This window comes from Salvia miltiorrhiza, chromosome 3 (assembly GCF_028751815.1).
Source record: "Salvia miltiorrhiza cultivar Shanhuang (shh) chromosome 3, IMPLAD_Smil_shh, whole genome shotgun sequence".
In the NCBI taxonomy this organism is placed as follows: Eukaryota; Viridiplantae; Streptophyta; class Magnoliopsida; order Lamiales; family Lamiaceae; genus Salvia; species Salvia miltiorrhiza.
The window spans coordinates 15,213,284-15,232,594 of NC_080389.1; the positions used below are offsets into that span (position 1 = coordinate 15,213,284).

Genomic DNA, 19,311 nt, shown 5'->3' on the forward strand with positions numbered 1-19,311 from the left:
CTTTTTTCTTTGCATATTTGCGTTATCTCCTAGCTTTCATCTCTTTGCGCTCAGATTGCAACAATTCAGGGCATTCAGATCGATATTGCCCTTTCTTTTTGCATCCATAACATTCCACATCTTTTAGATCAATAGAGGTTGACTTCCTTTCTCCGCTTCTGTCAGTGGAATATCTGGACTTGCTTTCTCTTTCTTTTCCTTTGTAGTGCTGCTTGTGGAACTTCCTGTACTTGCGGAATTTGTATTCCATCTTGTTGAATCTTTCAGTTAATAGAGCATACTGACTGAAGAAGTCTTCTGGTCTGAGTTCCGCTGGTTTCTTTTACTGCTTCTTATTTTCTTTTGCTGAAACTTTTAGCGTCGCTCCTTTTGAGGCTGATGGAGCATCTTCGTCTGATCCTCCAGCTTTCTTTGTTTCAAGGTTTCTCTGGATGTCGAACTCATTCGTCACGAGATCAGAGAAAAGCTTGTTCGTTGGGAGCTGATTGAATCCTGGCTTGTTCTGATGAGCAACTGCGTAGATCTGCCAATCTCCTCGCGGAAGTGGTCGTAGAATCTTTAGGTTGATCTCTCGTTGAGTGTACTTATCCTTCGAGATGGATTGAACTTCGTTCAGGATCTGGTTGAATCTGAGTTCCATCTCGTCGACTGATTCGTTTTTTAGCATGAGGAATGAGTTAAATTTTTGACAAGCTATTGATAACTTGTTCTCCTTTATCTCCTCTGATCCGATGCACATTCCTTCACGAATGTCCCACATCTCCTTTACAGTTCTGCACTTGATGATCTTGGTGACGTGCTTGTCTGAAACTGTGCCGGAGATGATGTTTTTGGTGAGGTTGTCGAACTCATCTTGCTTCCTTTCTTCTGTGGTGAAGTTAGCCTTTGATTTGATCTGGACTTCATCAAAAGGATCTCTAGATGTGTCTAGAGGAACCCTTTTGATCACCTCCGTGATGATGATGGGTCCTTTGGTGATGACTTCCCACATTCGGCAATGTTGGGCGGTGACGAAGCTTTCAAGTTGAAACTTCCATATGTCGTATTTTTCAATACTAAACATAGGTAGTGAGGATACTCTGCTATGGTTAGTTTCCATAGAAAAGGAAAACAGAAAACAATAGATAAGAAAAGCAGTAAACACTTTTTGAAAATGAAAGGTTTTCGAGACCTTTAAAGAAAAGGATCTAGTTCTGTAGAACTTGATGAAAGCAAAATTGTTCTTGCGAACAACCTGCTCTGATACCAATTGTTAGGTCCGAAAGGGTCTCGAATAGGTGTATGGGGGGAGGAAATACACCTATGGGCTATTTTTCTTAGTTAAAACAAAACTTTAAATACAAACTGACTCAACATGTTTACTGAAAAAAGTTTTGTCAAAATAGGGTTTACGACTGATACTGAATACTCTTCAGTAAGGAGTTATCAGTTAAGTCAAAGACTTTAACTGATACACGTAAGGCTCCAGTCGAGTTTGATAAACAGAGAGATGTTATGAATCTTACTGACTATTAGAAGATAGATCAGTTAGACTAATAACACACGCAGCGGAAAACTTTTGTTTCGAAATAGCCTGTGATATTAAACACGTTGTCAGCAGTTAAGTTTCTCTTTGCAATTAATCAGTTTTCAGTTTATGAAGGTAAGAGCACAAGTAAGAAGGTAAGTACTGAAAGCTGTAAATAACACAGAGATTTTTACGTGGTTCGGAAAACACTTCCTACATCCACAGTTGGTTGATCAGACCAACAACTTTACTGGGCAAGTGCTTACGGGTGCACTGCAAACCGATGCGTGTGCTTACGGATGCACAGCAAACCTGAACGTGTGCTTGCGGGTGCACATAAACCGAGACATATGAAGATTCTATCTTCAGTACCAACACACTGGGTTGGATTTCTCATTCCTAGCGCACGCTGGGCACTAAGATCTCACGGAGACAGAACACTGGTCTGAACTCCTTTTTGACACAAACACTCAATTCGGTTCGTTGAAGAGAGGTTTGAAAACTTGCCAACTAAACCACAAAGAACAAGTTCTTTGCAGTCAGTTTTACCTAGGCTTTGGATATACAATATTTGCCTAAGTTCTAAGAGAATGTATGTAATCAACAGTGACTGATTTTTAGCTTTGTGATTCTCTTCTTCGATTCAAACTTTGGAGAGGCTTGATTTTGCTGAGTAACGAATTCGGTAGCGTTTCAGCTTATGTTGCTGAAATAGTGAAGATTGAAGTGATCATCGAGCGCTATTTATAGGAGACATCTTGAATAGATCCGTTGGCGGAGATGATCTTCAAGATTTCTTCCGTTAGAGAGTAATTTGAACTTGGGCTGAGGCTTCAATCTTCGAGGTTCCTTGTTTGGTGAGAACGACTACTTTGAAGAGCAGGAGATGCGACATCTCTGAAAAGGAATGGCCTCTGCAGAGAAAGAAATCTCTGCATTTAATGCGGCTGTACTTCTGGAGTGCGTGGCTTCCTTTGAACGTTGGAGGCTTAGTCCGAGGAAGAATGTTTAACTGATACTTGACTTTAGTATCAGTCCGCTAAGTCCACGTGGCGCGCATTAAGTAATCTGTCGAAACTGATCCTTCGACTGATAAGTCAAATATCAATATTTGACTTTGCCTTAATCGTTACATCAGTCAGCATCTTCAGTCTTCAGTCTTCAGTCTTCAGTCCTTCGTTCTTCAGTCTTCAGAACAACAACTAAACTAGAGAAAGAATCTAACACTTGAGTTCAAACATTTCTAGTCTATTACAAGTGAAACCTATTGATTTTGGTATCATTAAAACTAGGATTATGATATTTCATTAAGTTCCCAACACTAATGATATAAACATGGAACAAACAATAACAATTAAAGAAAAATCAGTCAAATGCGCAATTAAATTATACAGATGTGTAATATCATCTTCATGCGCAAAATAATATTTCTTAAATAGAATTCCACGAATGTTTGAGCAAAGTTATTTGCGTAGACGAAACTTTGTGGAATTTCTAGTAATCAGGTGCATACTTTCAATCTTGCCAACAAATCCATACACGAATTAATAATTATATGCGCACACTCTAAATAATGCCCAATTATAGTTCTAAATTGAACAAAAAATTATTCATTCTATGCGCGAAGAATTATATGTGCAAACAATTCTTTGCGCACACAATTCTCGCATAGAATTGTTTGCGTGCGCAACATTCTATGCGCAAACAACTCTATGCGCAATTCCATGCGCAAACAATTCTCTAACAATTCTATGCGCAAATTGCTCTTATGCGCAAAATTTCAGTCGTGCCCACGAATTCAAAATCTGTGCACAACAAATTCTTTCACAATTGTTCTTCATTTGTTGTGCATACAAAACAAAGATGCTAAATTAGTGCATATAAATAGCAACGCCAAAAATTAACGCATACAAACCAACAATCCATAACATTAGCCCACACAAATTAGCGCATACAAAACAACATACAAAAGATGCTAAATTAGCTCACACAAATTAGCGCATACAAAATAGCAAGCCATAAAATTAGCGCATACAAAACCAAAAGGCTGAAAATTCTCGTACATTGACGCCAACCAAAATTTGCTAAATTTTTAATGCCGAAAATAATACAAAAATAGCACAACAATCCCACCTCTTCCAGTGTGTCCATCTTCTCCGGCGCAGCGCCGATTTGCCAAGGGTGAAAAATAATGAAAGCTTTCGAAATAATCGAAGGACCTTAAATTTCAATTTCTTCTGCAAAAAGTCACAAAATGCGTAAAGGGAGATATTTCAAAATTCAAAATAAAAGGAGTTAAAACATAATAAAACAATTCTACTTACCCATCACCCATTTCAATAAATTCGGTCAACACTACTCAACTCATTCAAACAGACACAAAGTTTAAGGGGAGTCAAGTGTACATTCTATTATTAAAAAATGGGAATAGTTATGGGTTGTTGCATTTAGAAAAAGTGGATATTTTGTGAATTGAGATTGACTTAGTAGAGTAATTTTATATATTCTCACAAAGAATAATGTTGTTCATAACAGAATGTAAGATCACGCATTAAATAAGAAATATAATACCCCTTCAGTTCATGGCAAGTGTAATTTTTTTTTTTTTTACATTTTCTTGCACCCATTTTTACCTCATTCACACTATTTATAAAAGACAAATCGACTTGATTGTTCTTTTTTTATACTTTACGCATATTTTTCAATATTTTCTTAAAATATTTTTCAATATTTTTAATATAATTTTTGTGAATATCAAATAAAATAATTATTGTACACTCTTCGTCGATTAATATTTTGGCCGTAATTTGTAACTTTAATTTCAACTTTTACATTATTTCATTGATACCAAAAGTATATCACAAATACTCATGCGCAATCGGTTGCACCGTGTAACTGATTTCCAGAATGACACTACTTCATTCGGGAAATGACATTTGAATATTTCCGAATGACACTACTTCAACATACAAATGACACTTGAAGATCTTCAAATGTCATTTGAATGTTGAAATAGTGTCATTCAGAAACCAATTGCACGGTGCAACCGATTGCAAGGGAGAATGCCTCAAGGTATATTGTGTGATTAATGATTATGTATAAAAATACATAATTTTTTTTTTTCATTTTTCACGAAGGGTGAAGTTGAATTAATTAATATATACGCCATATAAATGGTCTCAATTTTTTTTTTAAAGATAATATATAAATGGAAACAATCCCAAACTTATTTGTGGCCAAAATCTCATCTTTCACCTCCCTCTGTCTCTCTCTCAAAACATGGCTGCTTCTTTCCATCTTCAAACCCTACACCTCCGCAAATCCCCTTTCCTCCAAAAACCATCTCCCAAATTCCCCAAACGAAGCACCACCACCGCCAAATTCAACCTCTACGAAATCCTCGGCGGCCGCGGCCTCTGCAACGGCGAGCAGGGCCTCCAGCAGGAACTCAAAAAAACCGTCGCACCACCACCACCTCCGCCGCCGCCGCAATTGGAGGATCAATCGGCAGAAGCTCTAGAAGTATCCGAAGACGGATTCGAGAAGGAGCTCCTAGGGCTCACCGGGGGATTCCCGGGGGGAGAAAAGGGGCTGAAGAAATTCATCGAGGAGAATCCACCTCCGCCGCCCCCCAAATCGGAGAGCGTAGGGTTCGATCGGAGTAACGCGAAGGCGAAGGCGCCGGAGCTGCCGCTGCTGCTGCCGGGGATGATCGCGATCGTGAAGAATCCGAGGAATCCGTTCCACATGTACTGCGGGATAGTGCAGAGGATCAGCGATGGGAAGGCGGGAGTGCTGTTTGAAGGCGGGAATTGGGATAAGCTTGTGACGTTCAGGCTTGATGAGCTCGAGCGCAGAGACAAGGGCCCGCCCATGGTGAACCCTAGATCCGCCATTCTCGAAAATGCGGTCGAGAATACTACTTGATTCTTTCATTTCAAATGTACATACCTCCATAAATGTTCTCTCTACAATTTGTATCATGCTAATGGAAGTAGATAAAAAATGGTTAACTGCAGAGAAATTCCATTATTTTTTACCTATTTTTGTGATTTACTAATAATAATTTTACTTAGGGCGAGTTTGATAGTGTAATATAGAAATGAAGATATTAATTATATAGAGATAATTAATCGAACTTTTGTGAGTTTAATTATTTAATATTTTGTTTGATAGCTAATAAATAATGTATGTATAACTTGTTTTGGATGTTTGATAGATTCTACTAAAATGCATATAATGTTTGATAACATTGCCCAAGTGATAGTATATCTTGTGAAATTACCATATTACCCTCCACTTAAACCCCTTCAGTTACGTAATGAATCAAGTTATCCATTGATTCCTCATTTTGTTTCAGTGGGTGTGCTAGTAATGAATCAAAATGGATAGCTTATCAACCAACTGAAAAAAAACTGAAATTAAATTTGTTAATTCACAAGACATTTGGGTGGATGCTTGGCTTCGAAATATTAGAAGTGTCAGCAAGTCATTGGTATTATGTGAAGATGGCACAAGACATTTCAGATTTTCTGCAAATCACAATGGGATATCAATTCATAGCCAAATATTTCGAAGCCAAACATCTCAGCTATTGAGCAAATAATTTCATATTTCAAATCTCAGCTTCTATTCCATTAATTTGGTCTTCACATCAAAAGCAATAATTTTGGCGAAAGAGAAAGCTTTGAGACCAATTTTTTACAGCCGCAAAACAAATTTGCAGATCCAAATCAGAAGAAGAAAAAATGTCTTTAAAACATAAAACCCTAATCAAACTCTTCGAAATTTGATTTCGCCAAGTCGCAGAGGAATCAATCGAAAAATTGCGCAGATCTGATTTCGAAATTTCACAAATTTGCAGGCCCAAATCATTCCTACGACCAGAAATCAATCAAATCTCACCTTCGACGAATCAATTCAACGAAATCTCACCAAATCATTCCTACCGCTAGAAATCTCACCTTTGAAATTTCTCAAATCTCACCTTCGACGAATTCAACGCGTGTCTACCGACGAGCAGCCATTGAAGTCTGAAGAATCGAGGTTATGTCAAAGAAATGGCGTAGTAAGACCGGATTTGATGAAGCTAGCGATTTTTGAAGAAGACGGAGGGATAAAATCGTAAACGGAAAACTTAATCTAAATCACTGTTCAAGACCATATAATTTAACTGGGGGTGAGCGGCGGATGAGTTTTCTCAGTGAAACAGTGACTTTGATGCGGGCTGGACTCTTTCTGCGGGCCTGGATGATTATTGGTGAAGTCTATCAAACAGGAGGAAAAGGTGAGAAAAACAATTTATCTCACCTAATAATACCTATCAAACTCGCCCTTATGGTATTGTAATCGACTCGGCGTGGCTCCTAATCCTAAAATTAGATTTGTATTATGAAAAGCATTGCATACCGTCTAAAGGCTTAGAACATGTCCGTTACTTTAGACTTTAACGGTGTTTACTCTGCATGATCAATAAAATGTATTGAACATAGTTTTTTATTCTTAATTTTAATGGAATATGTAAATAATTAAAAGTGTTGATATATTTTAAAATTTCAATCAATTTAAATAAAGAAGATATTAACTTTATTATTTTTATCTAGCAAAATAAAACCTCTTTTAGTAAAATCAAAACTGATATTTACAGACCCTTAGCAAATTTTTTAAAAAAGTAAGATCCCATCCATTGCATTAATCACTACTCACTAGAACTTAATATTTTAACCAAATCATAATTATATGGAGCCTTCTGGCCAATTAAAAGAAAAATAATAAAATGAGTTCTAAATTTTTGTTCCATCTTTTCATTTTAGAACATTTTTTTTATCAAAAAAAGGAAATTAAATTGAACATTGGTACCAGGAGTACCAACACAGAGTTACACTATTACACATGACACCTTCCCAGTCATCCATGAGGAAAAACTGAGCTCTATGTCAGAACATACAATATTTATATAAAAAAAATATTTTATTAACTATTTATTAATTACTTAATAAATCAACTCGGCAAAACCATTTTATCCATTTTCTTATTACTTGTGTCCTTCCATTCACACTACACTTTTCATGGACAAAGGGAGATAAACATTTTTTTGAGTTTCCTTTCAACCCTAAGTCTAGCTCATTTTTTAGTTCCAATATAAGCAGCAAACATTTTTTGAGATCCCTTTGAACCCTACGTCCTAGATCACTTCTAACCTGACTCACAATATTTAAATTTTTGGCCACGAAAAGATTGCATGACCCGTCATGCCATGGTGAGGATCTAACACAAATATATTAGAAATAAACTTAGCATAAAAGCCACTCCTCTCAAAAAAAGAAAAAAAAATCACTTGTAAACTCTGAAAAAGATAATACTAACGAGGCAAGTAATTAGCCTATGATCTAAATATTGAATTTTGGTACAATATAGTAGTAACGAGGCAAGTAATTAGCCTATGGATAACACAAATTTATGACTTTAAATGTCTCATTCATTTTCCAACAGTTGATACAAAAAGAGATGCTCACCATTTTTCCTTCCTTATTTTCACTTCAAGGATGGATAATATTATCACACCAAAATGGAGGGATAATATTTATCCATCCTTAAAGTGAAAATAAGGAAGGAAAAATGGTAAGCATCTCTTTTTGTGTCAAATGTTGGAAAAGGAATGAGACATTTAAAGGCATAAATTTGTGTTATTCATCATTTTCCATGGATAAATTTATTCATCAAAGTAGACGCACGCAGCCTCAGAGACGGATCTAGAGGCCGGGCAACCTCGGCGGTCGCCCGGTCAATTTTTTTTTATTACCTATATATACGTATATATTTTGATGAAATCTCGGTGGTCGCCCGGTCTGTTTTCTTTTCTAAAAATTCATTAAAAACATCTGATGAAATCTCGCCCGGTCCTAATTAAATTTTTAGATCCGTCCCTGCGCAGCCTTATAATATTTTGAATATTTAAGACATTTTCCTTAACAATTTTGTTACAAGGATTTTTGAATACTCAACTGTATATTTCCCGTCCCAAAGAAAATGTCAATTTCCCATTTTTTATTTCTTCATATTTTCAGTAACATCATCTGCTCCTTCCGACCTCACCACAATCGCGGTTTTAATTTGAGGCTCACATAAAGCTGGGGAAATACGCTTCGATACATGGATGGACGCCACGTGTCCTCAACTTATCCAAGGTTTTACTTAAATCACAATGACATGTGCAAAACAATTTAACTTCATATACGTATATAAAGAGGGATAGCAAAGTAATTTAAAACTTTAAATGAATCTAGATATATATTTACCCTTATACTTCCTCCGTCCCATTATAAGCGAGATTCTTTCTATTTTAAGTGTCTCACTATAAGTGAGACTCTTTCATTTTCGGATAAAAGTTTTATCCTTTAAACACATTTTCACTTTTTTACATACACACAAAATACACATTTCTTAATTCTCATGCCCAAAAAAAAATCTCACTTATAGTGGAACGGAAGGTGTAAAATAAAAAAGTATTTCATACTTACTGTGAATTCATCACTCTACTGAGTACATACAAGGTTCATGGTTCCAAATTCCAATCACATAAAGAGCAAACATTTCATCTTTCTAAATTCATTGTTTTATTCATTGTTTTTTCACAGCAAATTCATAATGTTTCATAGAGTATTTTATACAATAAATTTGGTTGGTATAAAATCACTCCCTATGTGTCAACTTCTAGCTATGAAAAAAAAAAACCTTCATAAAAGACATTAATACTACAGTCTACAGTATGGAAAACAACATGAAAAAATACAAGCACCATTTCTCTCCGGTGCACATTAAAACAACATGAATAAAACATTAATACTATATGTTCACACTAATGGGTCATTATTGGTACAAGGTCAAGTAATAAGAAGATAAGCATTTTAGTTTTGAGCATATCGCAATTTCAACGGAGTTTCAAGTGTGAATTCCACAATCAGGAGACGGTTAAGTGTATCTCAGAAAATTTATAATAGTGGTCACTTCAAACAGAAACTTGAATATACACTCCATTTTGTTGTCCACTAGATGAGAGTTTCTTGCACACAAAGGCCTCAATATAAATCAGTTTTACCAGTTCGAATGCCTTCCTCCACCGGGGTAGCTCTCGTGCGGAGTCAGAAACAGCCACCCAACTGCCAAAACAGAACAAATGTCAGTTGAGAATTTCGCGATCAGGAAAACAACAGTATCAAGTCTTGACTAATCAGTGACCTAAACACCCCTCCCGCCCTTCTTTCCTTTGCGAAACAGCTATGGCATATCAGTTATAGGATGTGAGCAACAAGATAATGGAACTGCAAAGGTTCAAATTCTTCCCTGAAAAGGTCATCTCAAGTGCAATATAAGTACGCCTGATCATTTCATGCAAATAAGTGTTCACATGCATATGGAACTCCTCAGTGAGAAATATGCAAATTTCAGCAGATAAACTAGTTATTTACTTCAAGAACTGAAGAAACTTAATGCATATGATATCTCCAGATTTATGCTATAACAAATCAGTGGTTCAACTCAACATACCATGATTGAGTCAATCTCCTCTTGAGAAACAGGAGTTCTTTTAGGCTGATCGGAAGCCTTCCCTCCCGACGCTGCAGATGGCACCCTTGAGAAGAATTTCGTAACAAGATCATCATTCTTGATATCATTCATGGAGATATCATCAATCTGGGTGGTTGTACCTGCAGAGGAATGACTTTACCCTTTAGGTACTGCATAAGTAAATATATATCTCATTTAAGGCACATGGTAACACATAGGTAACAGACAAAGGCAAGGAAAGCCAACAGCATCTAATATAGAAACAATGGAGGGACTCCGAAAGACAAAAGTCGAAACAAATTTAGGATTACAAATTACAACTACTTCTCAGCATCTCCAGTACTTGAATAGTTCCTAATTCCAACTTCATCAGGGACCAACTAACCATACATTTAGTAATGGAACCCGACATAATCCAATATTTGAGTTTAATTTTAGGATGCTCATAGGGGGTGAAGCTTGAAGATTAAATGTTCCATAACAAATCTCAAACATATTCTTACAAGTAGGAATTTAGTTATCACTAACAGAAATCCATACAGCTTCTACTCATAAGGAAAAGAGCATATTCAAATAGACAGTTCATTTGTTCAACAATATAATAACGTATAAAACTACTTATCCTTTGTGGAGATATACATTCAAAATAGTAAGATATTACAAAAAAATATTTAAGGTAATCTAACTGATATCTATGCTTTTCACACATTTCAGAAAATATAAGCTCTCTGCTAAGATTTCCTGTGAATGAAACTCAAGCCGATTTCGTTCAGAAAATACATAAAACATCATGCTAAATTTGTCGAACATCAATTAGACCACCTTAGAGATTACTGATGAGAATAATATATGTAATGATTTGTGATCCACGTTTTTCTCATTATGATTTCAGTAAGGAACTCAATTTCTAGAAAACTAGAAATCCAATTTGGAGCACCCTAAACTCTTCAAGTAAAATTGTTAACAAACATGAAACATTTTAAAGCATCCAAGCCAAAAAATCGATTGCATTTCAACGGTCAACCGTGAATTATATGTAAAAGTATTACAAATAATCCAGCTAATTTTAACCATTCACATCCAACTTTCCTTCAGAAAGAGATGAAAAAGCGTAAAATGACATCAAACAATCCGCTAGTATACATTGAAAACCTTCAATCTTCATCCTGAATCATGGCTATTACGAATTTACGACCACCGTTTTGTTCCTTCCGACATTTTCCGTGAGCAGAGAAAAAGAATGCGACAAATTCAAATCCAAAGACAAAATCGAAATACCGCAGGAAAGAGATATCATACCAGAGGGTTTTGGATTGCGTTGAGGAAATTTGATGCGTGGGATTCTCTTCATCGCTTGCCCTGCCCCCATCTCTCTCTCGACTTTTCTTCACAAACGCGTAGTTTCTGAATCTGAATTACCAAATATTGGCAGAGACAAAGCAGGAAAAGTACTAATGGGCCAAAGCGTTGTTTTCTAGTTGGGCCTACAAGAAGCCCATACATACAGAAATCGGTAAATATAATTTGAACCAACTGATTATTTTATTCAAAGTCCTTTTTCTCATTTTATTTTTTCTCTGCATAGTTGCTAAAAAATACTAATAGAAAATAAAATAAAATAAATTTAGTACCTCGTCCTTAATCCCGATACTAAAAAAATCTAATAATATAAGAGTGAAGATTTATTCTACCCACTTTTAATAAGGTGTGTATTAAAAATATTTATTTTTATTTAGGGTGTGTTCTATTTGGTTGTAAATTTATCATGAAAAAATGAGAGATAAACAAAATTTCGCCATTTAAATCCTTCATTTCTTTTCCCTTATTTCCTACAAAATAGAATTTGACCCTTACTCATTCCTCATTTTCGCTACAAAGGAGGGACAATATTATCCCTCCATTTTTGGTGTGATAATATATTAATTGAAAAGGAAGAATGAGTAAGGATTAAATTATATTTTGTATAAAATAAGTGATAAGAAAAAAAAAATTAAAGGATAAAATTTTATTTATCCATCTCTTAAAATAAATTTATAGCAAGAAAGAACAGACCTTTATATATAGAATCGACACAAATGAACTAAAATAGCCCCAAATTAGGTAAAGTCTATCCTACACATCTTCTACCTACACATTGCCGTAGGATTCGAACACGTCGCCCTTTATTCCCAGCCATCCGGACCCGCGGTTTAATGCCTCAGACCGGACCGATCTACTTATAAATCTCATATTTTCTTAGGAGCCCCTACTTTTTAATATATTCACAAAATAGTGCCTCCGTAGTCCGTACAATTATTATATCTTTGTACATGGGAAGCTTCCGCTTAGACCCACAGATGTTTAATTTTTTTTGAATTTTGTAGACCCACAAATCATTCCCCTGCTTTATTATGAGAGTCTTCCTCCTCTGAAGGGCCAGAGTTTTCGTCTTGAGCAAAGAAGGTAACGTTTTATATATATATATATATATATATATATATATATATATATATATATATTATTCTGCTTAGTGTAATTTTTTTTAAAAAATACATCTTCATAAATGTTCTTGTATAACATTTGTGGCTTGTCATTTGTTGCGTGTCGGTGCTATATGGGAAACTTTTGTGATTTGTTTATGTAGCTGAGCATTTTCGTGAAATGTATTTTTGCATATCATATGTTGTTGTTATGGTTGATTAGTAATTCCTTTTTGTGGTGTAAATGTAGCTGAGCATTTTTTGAAAAAGTAATTTTTTTTAACATTTATTAAAATTTGTGAAATAATGAACGAATGCTGAAGTTGGTTTTTATTTTGGACTGCAGATTTCGTTCGAATATAGGATTTTAAGATGAACAATATTGATTTGAACAATTCTTATGCCACTGAGACATTTGGAGAATCATTTAACGGTGATGTTAACTCTCGGGGGTCTGAGGAGGGTGATCCACATGGGTACACGGACACCGATTCATTGTTTGATAGAAATGCCGATGATGACGTTGAAGGCGACGCCGATGCGGACACGGAGACAGAAATTTGTGAGTCACAAGCTAATCTCAATGATGGCATTGATTCTTTTGAATCGTTGAAGAAAAGTTTTGAGATGAAGCTTGCTGTAGGTACTGAGATTGACATCCTATACGCCGTGCATAAATTATACTGTGATTACGCGGCTGTGATGGGTTTTTCAGTCCGGAAAGGCAATCAAGAGTATTTTAATCCCCCGGACGATGTTCGTATGAAGATGTATCATTGTTCATGTGCCGGAACAGCAGATAATAAGTCATCGAAGGGGAGAATAGCAGCTTATAAAAAACAGAGTTATAGGAGTAACTGCGAAGCAAAGCTTCGGGTTGTGCGTGACGATATTGAGACTCCTTGGAGAATTACTTTGTTTGTGAAGCAACATAATCACGAATTGGTGAATCCTAGGCAGACTTATTTGTTGCGATCAGCCCGCAACATGTCACGGCAGAAGAAGCAGTTGCTTATCTCTATGCGGGCTAGTGGGATCGGTGTTAGTAAGGCTTATCGATTTTTGGAGGATGAAGCTGGAGGTCGAGAAAATATTGGATTCATACGGAAAGATGTATACAATGCGCTAAATTCTGAAAATCGGAACATGTCAAAGGTTGACAATGGAGATGCAAATAAATTGTTGGATATTCTCACTGATAGAGGAATGAGTGACCCTTCTTTCTTTTGGAAGGTAAAGCTAAGTGACGATGGGAGGCTTGAAAACCTTTTCTTTCGTGACACTCGTTGCCTTATTGACTATCAACATTTTGGAGATGTATTATCCGTTGATGCTACTTACAAGACCAACAAGTACGACTTGATATGCGTTCCTTTGATCGGCATAAATCATCATCGAACGAATGTCATGTTTGGACTTGGTTTCTTGTCAAACGAGAAAACGGAGTCTTATGAGTGGTTATTTAGTACGTTTTTGCAAGCTATGTACCACAAAGAGCCAGCCATTGTGTTCTCGGACCAAGATATGGCTATCATGAACGCTGTTGACTACACTTTTCGACAAGCGTCACATAGACTTTGTCAATGGCATATCAACAAGAATGCTGTGAAGCATTTTGGGAAACTTAATCAGGATAAGCATTTCAAAAATTTGTGGTACAAGTGTATGAACGGCTGCGAGAGTGAGGATCAGTTTGACAGTTGTTGGACTAGAATGATTGAGGAGCACAATTTGTCCGAGAACAAATGGTTTTGTACCATGCATAACTTGAGGAAGCGTTGGTCTTCTGCATTCACTTGCGATAAATTTTCTGGAGGTTTACACGCCACGTCTCGAAGTGAAGTGACCAACAAAGTTCTTAAAGAGTTATGCTCGACAACATCCACATTGCATGATTTCGTCATTGGTTTCGAGAGGATGCAGAAATCTTGGCGTACTAGAGAGCATGAAGAGGATGCGCTTTGTCGGGGCATGCCTGGAATGTTAGTGCAAAGAGCAAGCATTCTTCAGCAGGTGGGCGAGGTTTGTACGAGGAGTGTGTTCAAGCTGTTTGAGTTTGAATCAGTGCATTGTATTTCGGTCGATTTGACTGAAGAACCCCCTGATTTGAATGCTGAGACGTTGGAGTTCAAGTTGTCGTCAAGGACATCGATGACAGGTATTCGTGTCGTGAAAATTAATCAGTTTACTAAGTTTGGCTCTTGTTCATGTCATTTGTGGGAGACGGACGGCATTATTTGCCGGCACCTTTTTAGGGTGTACCTTCACTTTAACCAGCATCGAATTCCTGATGCAATGTTATTGAATCGTTGGAGGAAAGATTCGAAACAGCGGATTGCTTTGTGTGATAAGTTGTTTGACTCGGCAGGCCCAAATCGGTTCAATAATACGGTTTTTGTTAACCACAACACTAAGCGTGTGCACGACCTATTAACGGAATACAAGGATGATAGCAGTTGTAGAGCAATGATACATGAGTCTATTACCAAGTTGATAGATGCAGTGCAAAGTTCGAGCGGCCAGAGGATGGATAATACAATGGATACAGGCGTTGAGCAATGTTTTCCAGCCATCCATCATGCCGCCATAAATCATTGAACAATGCCAAGTCTCCATATTTATAAACCTCTGTTGGAAGCAGCACTTGTTTATCCCTATGTTTGATACCATCAAACCTTTAGTAAATCTCAAGTTAGGAAATATTTCAACATTACTTTTATATAACAAATCATCAATAATAACAGTAGACACAACAACTTCAACCACTAACATAACCATACCTATCACCGTTGTTATGGTCGGAAGCCCATGCAACATAGGGCTTCAATTCCTCGTTCTCCAAATCGGTGTCGTTAGGATCATATACGGACATGGGAACGGCACGTTTAAGTCTAGTGTTTACCGGAGTAAAGGCATCAACAGCATAAACTCCATCAGCAAAAGAATTTGGCGTCTTTAATCCTAAAATTTGGACGTCATCATCGTTTGACTCTTCCGAATCACCATCTAAATCAGTTATGAATTTTGGGATAACACAACTCTTGGATAATGGAACAGAATCAACAACAATGTTCGACCCTATTTTGACATGCTTTTTCAGACCCACATTTTTCTCACGCGAACATCCACTACACATTGCCGATTTCTGTAGCAAACCCTCAAAAACTCTAAACTTATTGTTAATGTATTCTTCCAAACACTTTACTTGGCCCTTCAAGCTCACCAAATACATACTAATATCCTACATGAGCAAATCGTAATAGGTCTTTAATAATGTTTATAATAAGACATGGTATGAAAGAAACAATTAACAAATAACTCACCTTGTTAGTTACATTGCCCCTAACTCTGCCAAGCTCCGGTGACACGAAGTTGGTATATGAAAAGCTATCACTACGTGGTGTGACATTTGGTGTAGGACATCCAGATTTACCCTTACTCTTCGACTTTGACACAAACATATTAGGCTCAGTTGGTTCAATTATGGAACATTCAACAGATTTACCCTTACTCTTCGACTTCGCAGATGTACTACACACGGCTGAAGCCTTTCTCTTACCGGCATACTTCTTTTTACCGGTGTCAGTGGGTTCACCGGAACCAAAATCTAGCTTACGACCAACATGCTTTGCAGCATCAATGACCGGTGAAGGTGATGCAACATGCATCGATAAAGTGATGCCAAGCGCCTCTAATTTCTTTACTTCATTACTAGATAACGAAATCTGCACCTGCAGGTCGAATACCAGAAAAAACTCTTAGTACCTAAAGATAACACGCAAAAATAATTATAAAGCTATTGAATGTGATGTTCATACAGGGTTGCATCCATGTTCACTCGAAAAAAAGTTGCGGAGTCCCTCATCTATAACCGTAAAGTTCCTACTCGCACACCATTTTAGAATTCTTGGAAAACTCGTCAAATGTTTCGGATTCAACGACGCACAATATGTGCCAAGAGCCGGAATTACTTCATACGCCCAACATTGCAATCCATACAAAAAACCATAAGCTTCGAGAGTGTGACCACAGTTACCGCTTGCAACATTTGATAATTGCCTCTTCAATCGATGTGTCGATCTAACAAGATAATTATATGCGACAAGACCCCAAGGAAAATCGTAAACATTCTGCACATCCTCCATCAAATGAACATACCCCAAATCCACTGTGCCGTTCTCATGGTCATTCATAACCAACAATCCGTAAATAATGAATAAATACGCTAGCTTCAAGCTACGAGATGAATTTCCGCCACCGGTGGAACATTCCCTTTTGAATTCATTTTCGATGTCATGAAATAGCAGTTCCGTACGAGATGGAAATACATGACCATGGAATTTTGAATACTTTGGGAGTGAAGGGTTACCACTAAACTTCAAGCCAACCATTAGACAAAAATCTGAACAACTGAATTCCATAACTTTATCGCCAAAGCTAAATATTAAGGTATTCTTTTCCAAGCTATTAGCATGTAGCTTTCTACACAACACTTTCAACAACTCTCCTTCAAACGTGAGTTGGCCGACGTCAAATAAATGAGAAAAGCATGATTCCCGCATAACACACATGTTTGCTCCCGATAAAAGATCTCGAATTTCTTCCAAATACCACATTTGACATCTCGTTGTCAATTCCACCCCTATATTCCCAAATAACAAAATTAAATGATGTACACTTGAACAAATCAAATATACAAATACAATAACCAATAGCAAGAACATACTAGGAATAATTAAAGATTCTAATCCAAAATCAATCACAATTATATAAGTGCCAAACAAGCTGCTCATATATAATAAACATCCCTCGTCGCTAATACAAGTTAATAAATTAAAACACCGAATATCACCATTATAATATTATTCAGTTCACAAGATTTCAAATATTACTTCTCACCTACCACTAAACTAATCTACTTCATCATCAAGGCGAGAATAACAATTAATATTGGAGTAACAAATCAGAAACAGTGAGGCAAACCAAGGGCGAGAGCGGCACGACACAACATTTTCCATTCGAAATTATAAGCATATTGCCGGCGTAAATATTTATAATTCTTCCTTCGGAATATACCTGATACACCAGTTTCATTCGAAGACGTCGTAGCCATGTGGAGACCAAATCACCATACGAAGTTCTCAAAATTGTTCATATTACTATACAAAAACCCTCCAGTAAGCGTAGACAAACAAAAATTTTTGGCAAAATATATTACAATCCAAATCCAACGGTGGTAATCAATCTTTAGAGACATCAAATGAACACAGGCTCGAAACGTGTCCCTACAACAGTCACAAAACCTATTTCATGCATAGCTAGATGATAGGTACATCGTCAGCAAAAACTAGGGACTCCTGATAAAATATGAAATTTAAAAAGTAGGGACTCCTAAAAAAATATGAGATTTATAAGTAGATCGGTCCGGTCTGAGGCATTAAACCGCGGGTCCGGATGGCTGGGAATAAGGGGCGACGTGTTCGAATCCTACGGCAATGTGTAGGTAGAAGATGTGTAGGATAGACTTTACCCCCAAATTATATGTATATATACTGCAAAGTTGACATAATACGCAAATCGACAAAAACTGCAAATTCATTTCCCAGTCGAGTAGCAAATCAATTTATCGAGTGACAAATTTATCTATCGAGTCGAGTGGCAAATTCATTAATTGATTACTTTACCGTAAAATTACAACATATATAAGTAAAACTTTGTTATGAGGTGTAAGAGTGTCGTCCGTGCTTTCATACAAGCAACATTTAAAGTTTTTTTTTGTCCCTTCATCTTAAAAGTCGATAAATTTGACACATTTTTTTTATCAAAAGTGAATAATTTTTACATACATTTTTATCAAAAGTGATATATTTATTAACACATAAAATAAAATAAGTAATAAAAAAAACATGATCGTGTATAACTTGTATATAGACATACTTTAGTAAAACGATCGTAACTTTTTATATAAACACTTATATTTAATTAGCTCCATCTTTTGGTGGAAAGTAATTTTATGTGGACCATATGATTCGTTTTCTTGAAAAAGACTTGGACCATAATTCATCTCAAAGAAAATAGTTTCCTTAAACTTGACTTAAATTTCGTTGAATATTTTGAACTAATGTAATGCAAGTATGGGAAAGAGATTATTATACATATCGTAAAGTTTAAATCTTTTAACAATTAATATAGCTAAGGTATGCGAAATTATAAAAACAATTGTAAGTTTGTAACCAATGGAATAATACATTGAATGACTTAACACGCCCAAAATACATGTGTTTGTACACGCCAAAAATAAAAAGGAAAATAAGTATATACTATGGCTCGAAGCATTGTCGTTTTGAGAGTGTTAATTGGAAACGCCAATCGTCGGATAAAATTATTATCAATGTCGAATCCATAATTCCGCATACAAATAATTATAAAAAAGTTGCAAATATTAAGGTGTAAAATGACATTTTTTCTAAAGTAATATCATTACATGCTTTACTTTATGAAATCTGACAGCAAGCGGGCTTGCGACGCAATCAGCTCTCGTGCGCGGAATGTTACAGAGGTGGGAGTTATGGCCTCCATTTGCAGAGAAGAGCTGCTGCTGTTTCTGGATGTCCGAGTCCATCTTATCAGACGTACTAGAAATGCTAGTACTCATCATATAGCTAAAGCGGCAAGAGATATTATTACACCTCATGTTTGGAATGAACCCCCGACTTTTGTGGCGGGTCATCTCCACATCCCATGTTCGTGTGCTTAATAAATTTATCTCTTTCGTTC

The 19,311-nt window shown here is 36.4% G+C and overlaps 3 protein-coding genes across 3 annotated transcripts; 2 read left to right on the forward strand and 1 right to left on the reverse strand.

The window, feature by feature from the left end:
* The first annotated feature begins 4,707 nt into the window (after positions 1–4,707).
* LOC131017806 (NAD(P)H-quinone oxidoreductase subunit S, chloroplastic) lies at positions 4,708–5,544 on the forward strand. The gene has a single exon (XM_057946538.1). The coding sequence runs from the start codon at positions 4,787–4,789 to the stop codon at positions 5,432–5,434; it is 648 nt and encodes a 215-aa protein (XP_057802521.1). The 5' UTR covers positions 4,708–4,786; the 3' UTR covers positions 5,435–5,544.
* Positions 5,545–9,412: 3,868 nt separating this feature from the next.
* On the reverse strand, positions 9,413–11,532 carry LOC131017807 (uncharacterized). The gene is made up of 3 exons (XM_057946539.1): positions 11,375–11,532; positions 10,055–10,215; positions 9,413–9,666 (listed from the first exon to the last, which is right to left on the reverse strand). Exons 1-3 carry the CDS (start codon positions 11,442–11,444, stop codon positions 9,649–9,651), a joined length of 249 nt encoding a protein of 82 aa, XP_057802522.1. The 5' UTR covers positions 11,445–11,532; the 3' UTR covers positions 9,413–9,648.
* Positions 11,533–12,906: 1,374 nt separating this feature from the next.
* LOC131018431 (protein FAR1-RELATED SEQUENCE 5-like) lies at positions 12,907–15,132 on the forward strand. Its single transcript, XM_057947154.1, has one exon. It carries the CDS (start codon positions 12,907–12,909, stop codon positions 15,130–15,132), a length of 2,226 nt encoding a protein of 741 aa, XP_057803137.1.
* The last annotated feature ends 4,179 nt before the right edge of the window (positions 15,133–19,311 follow it).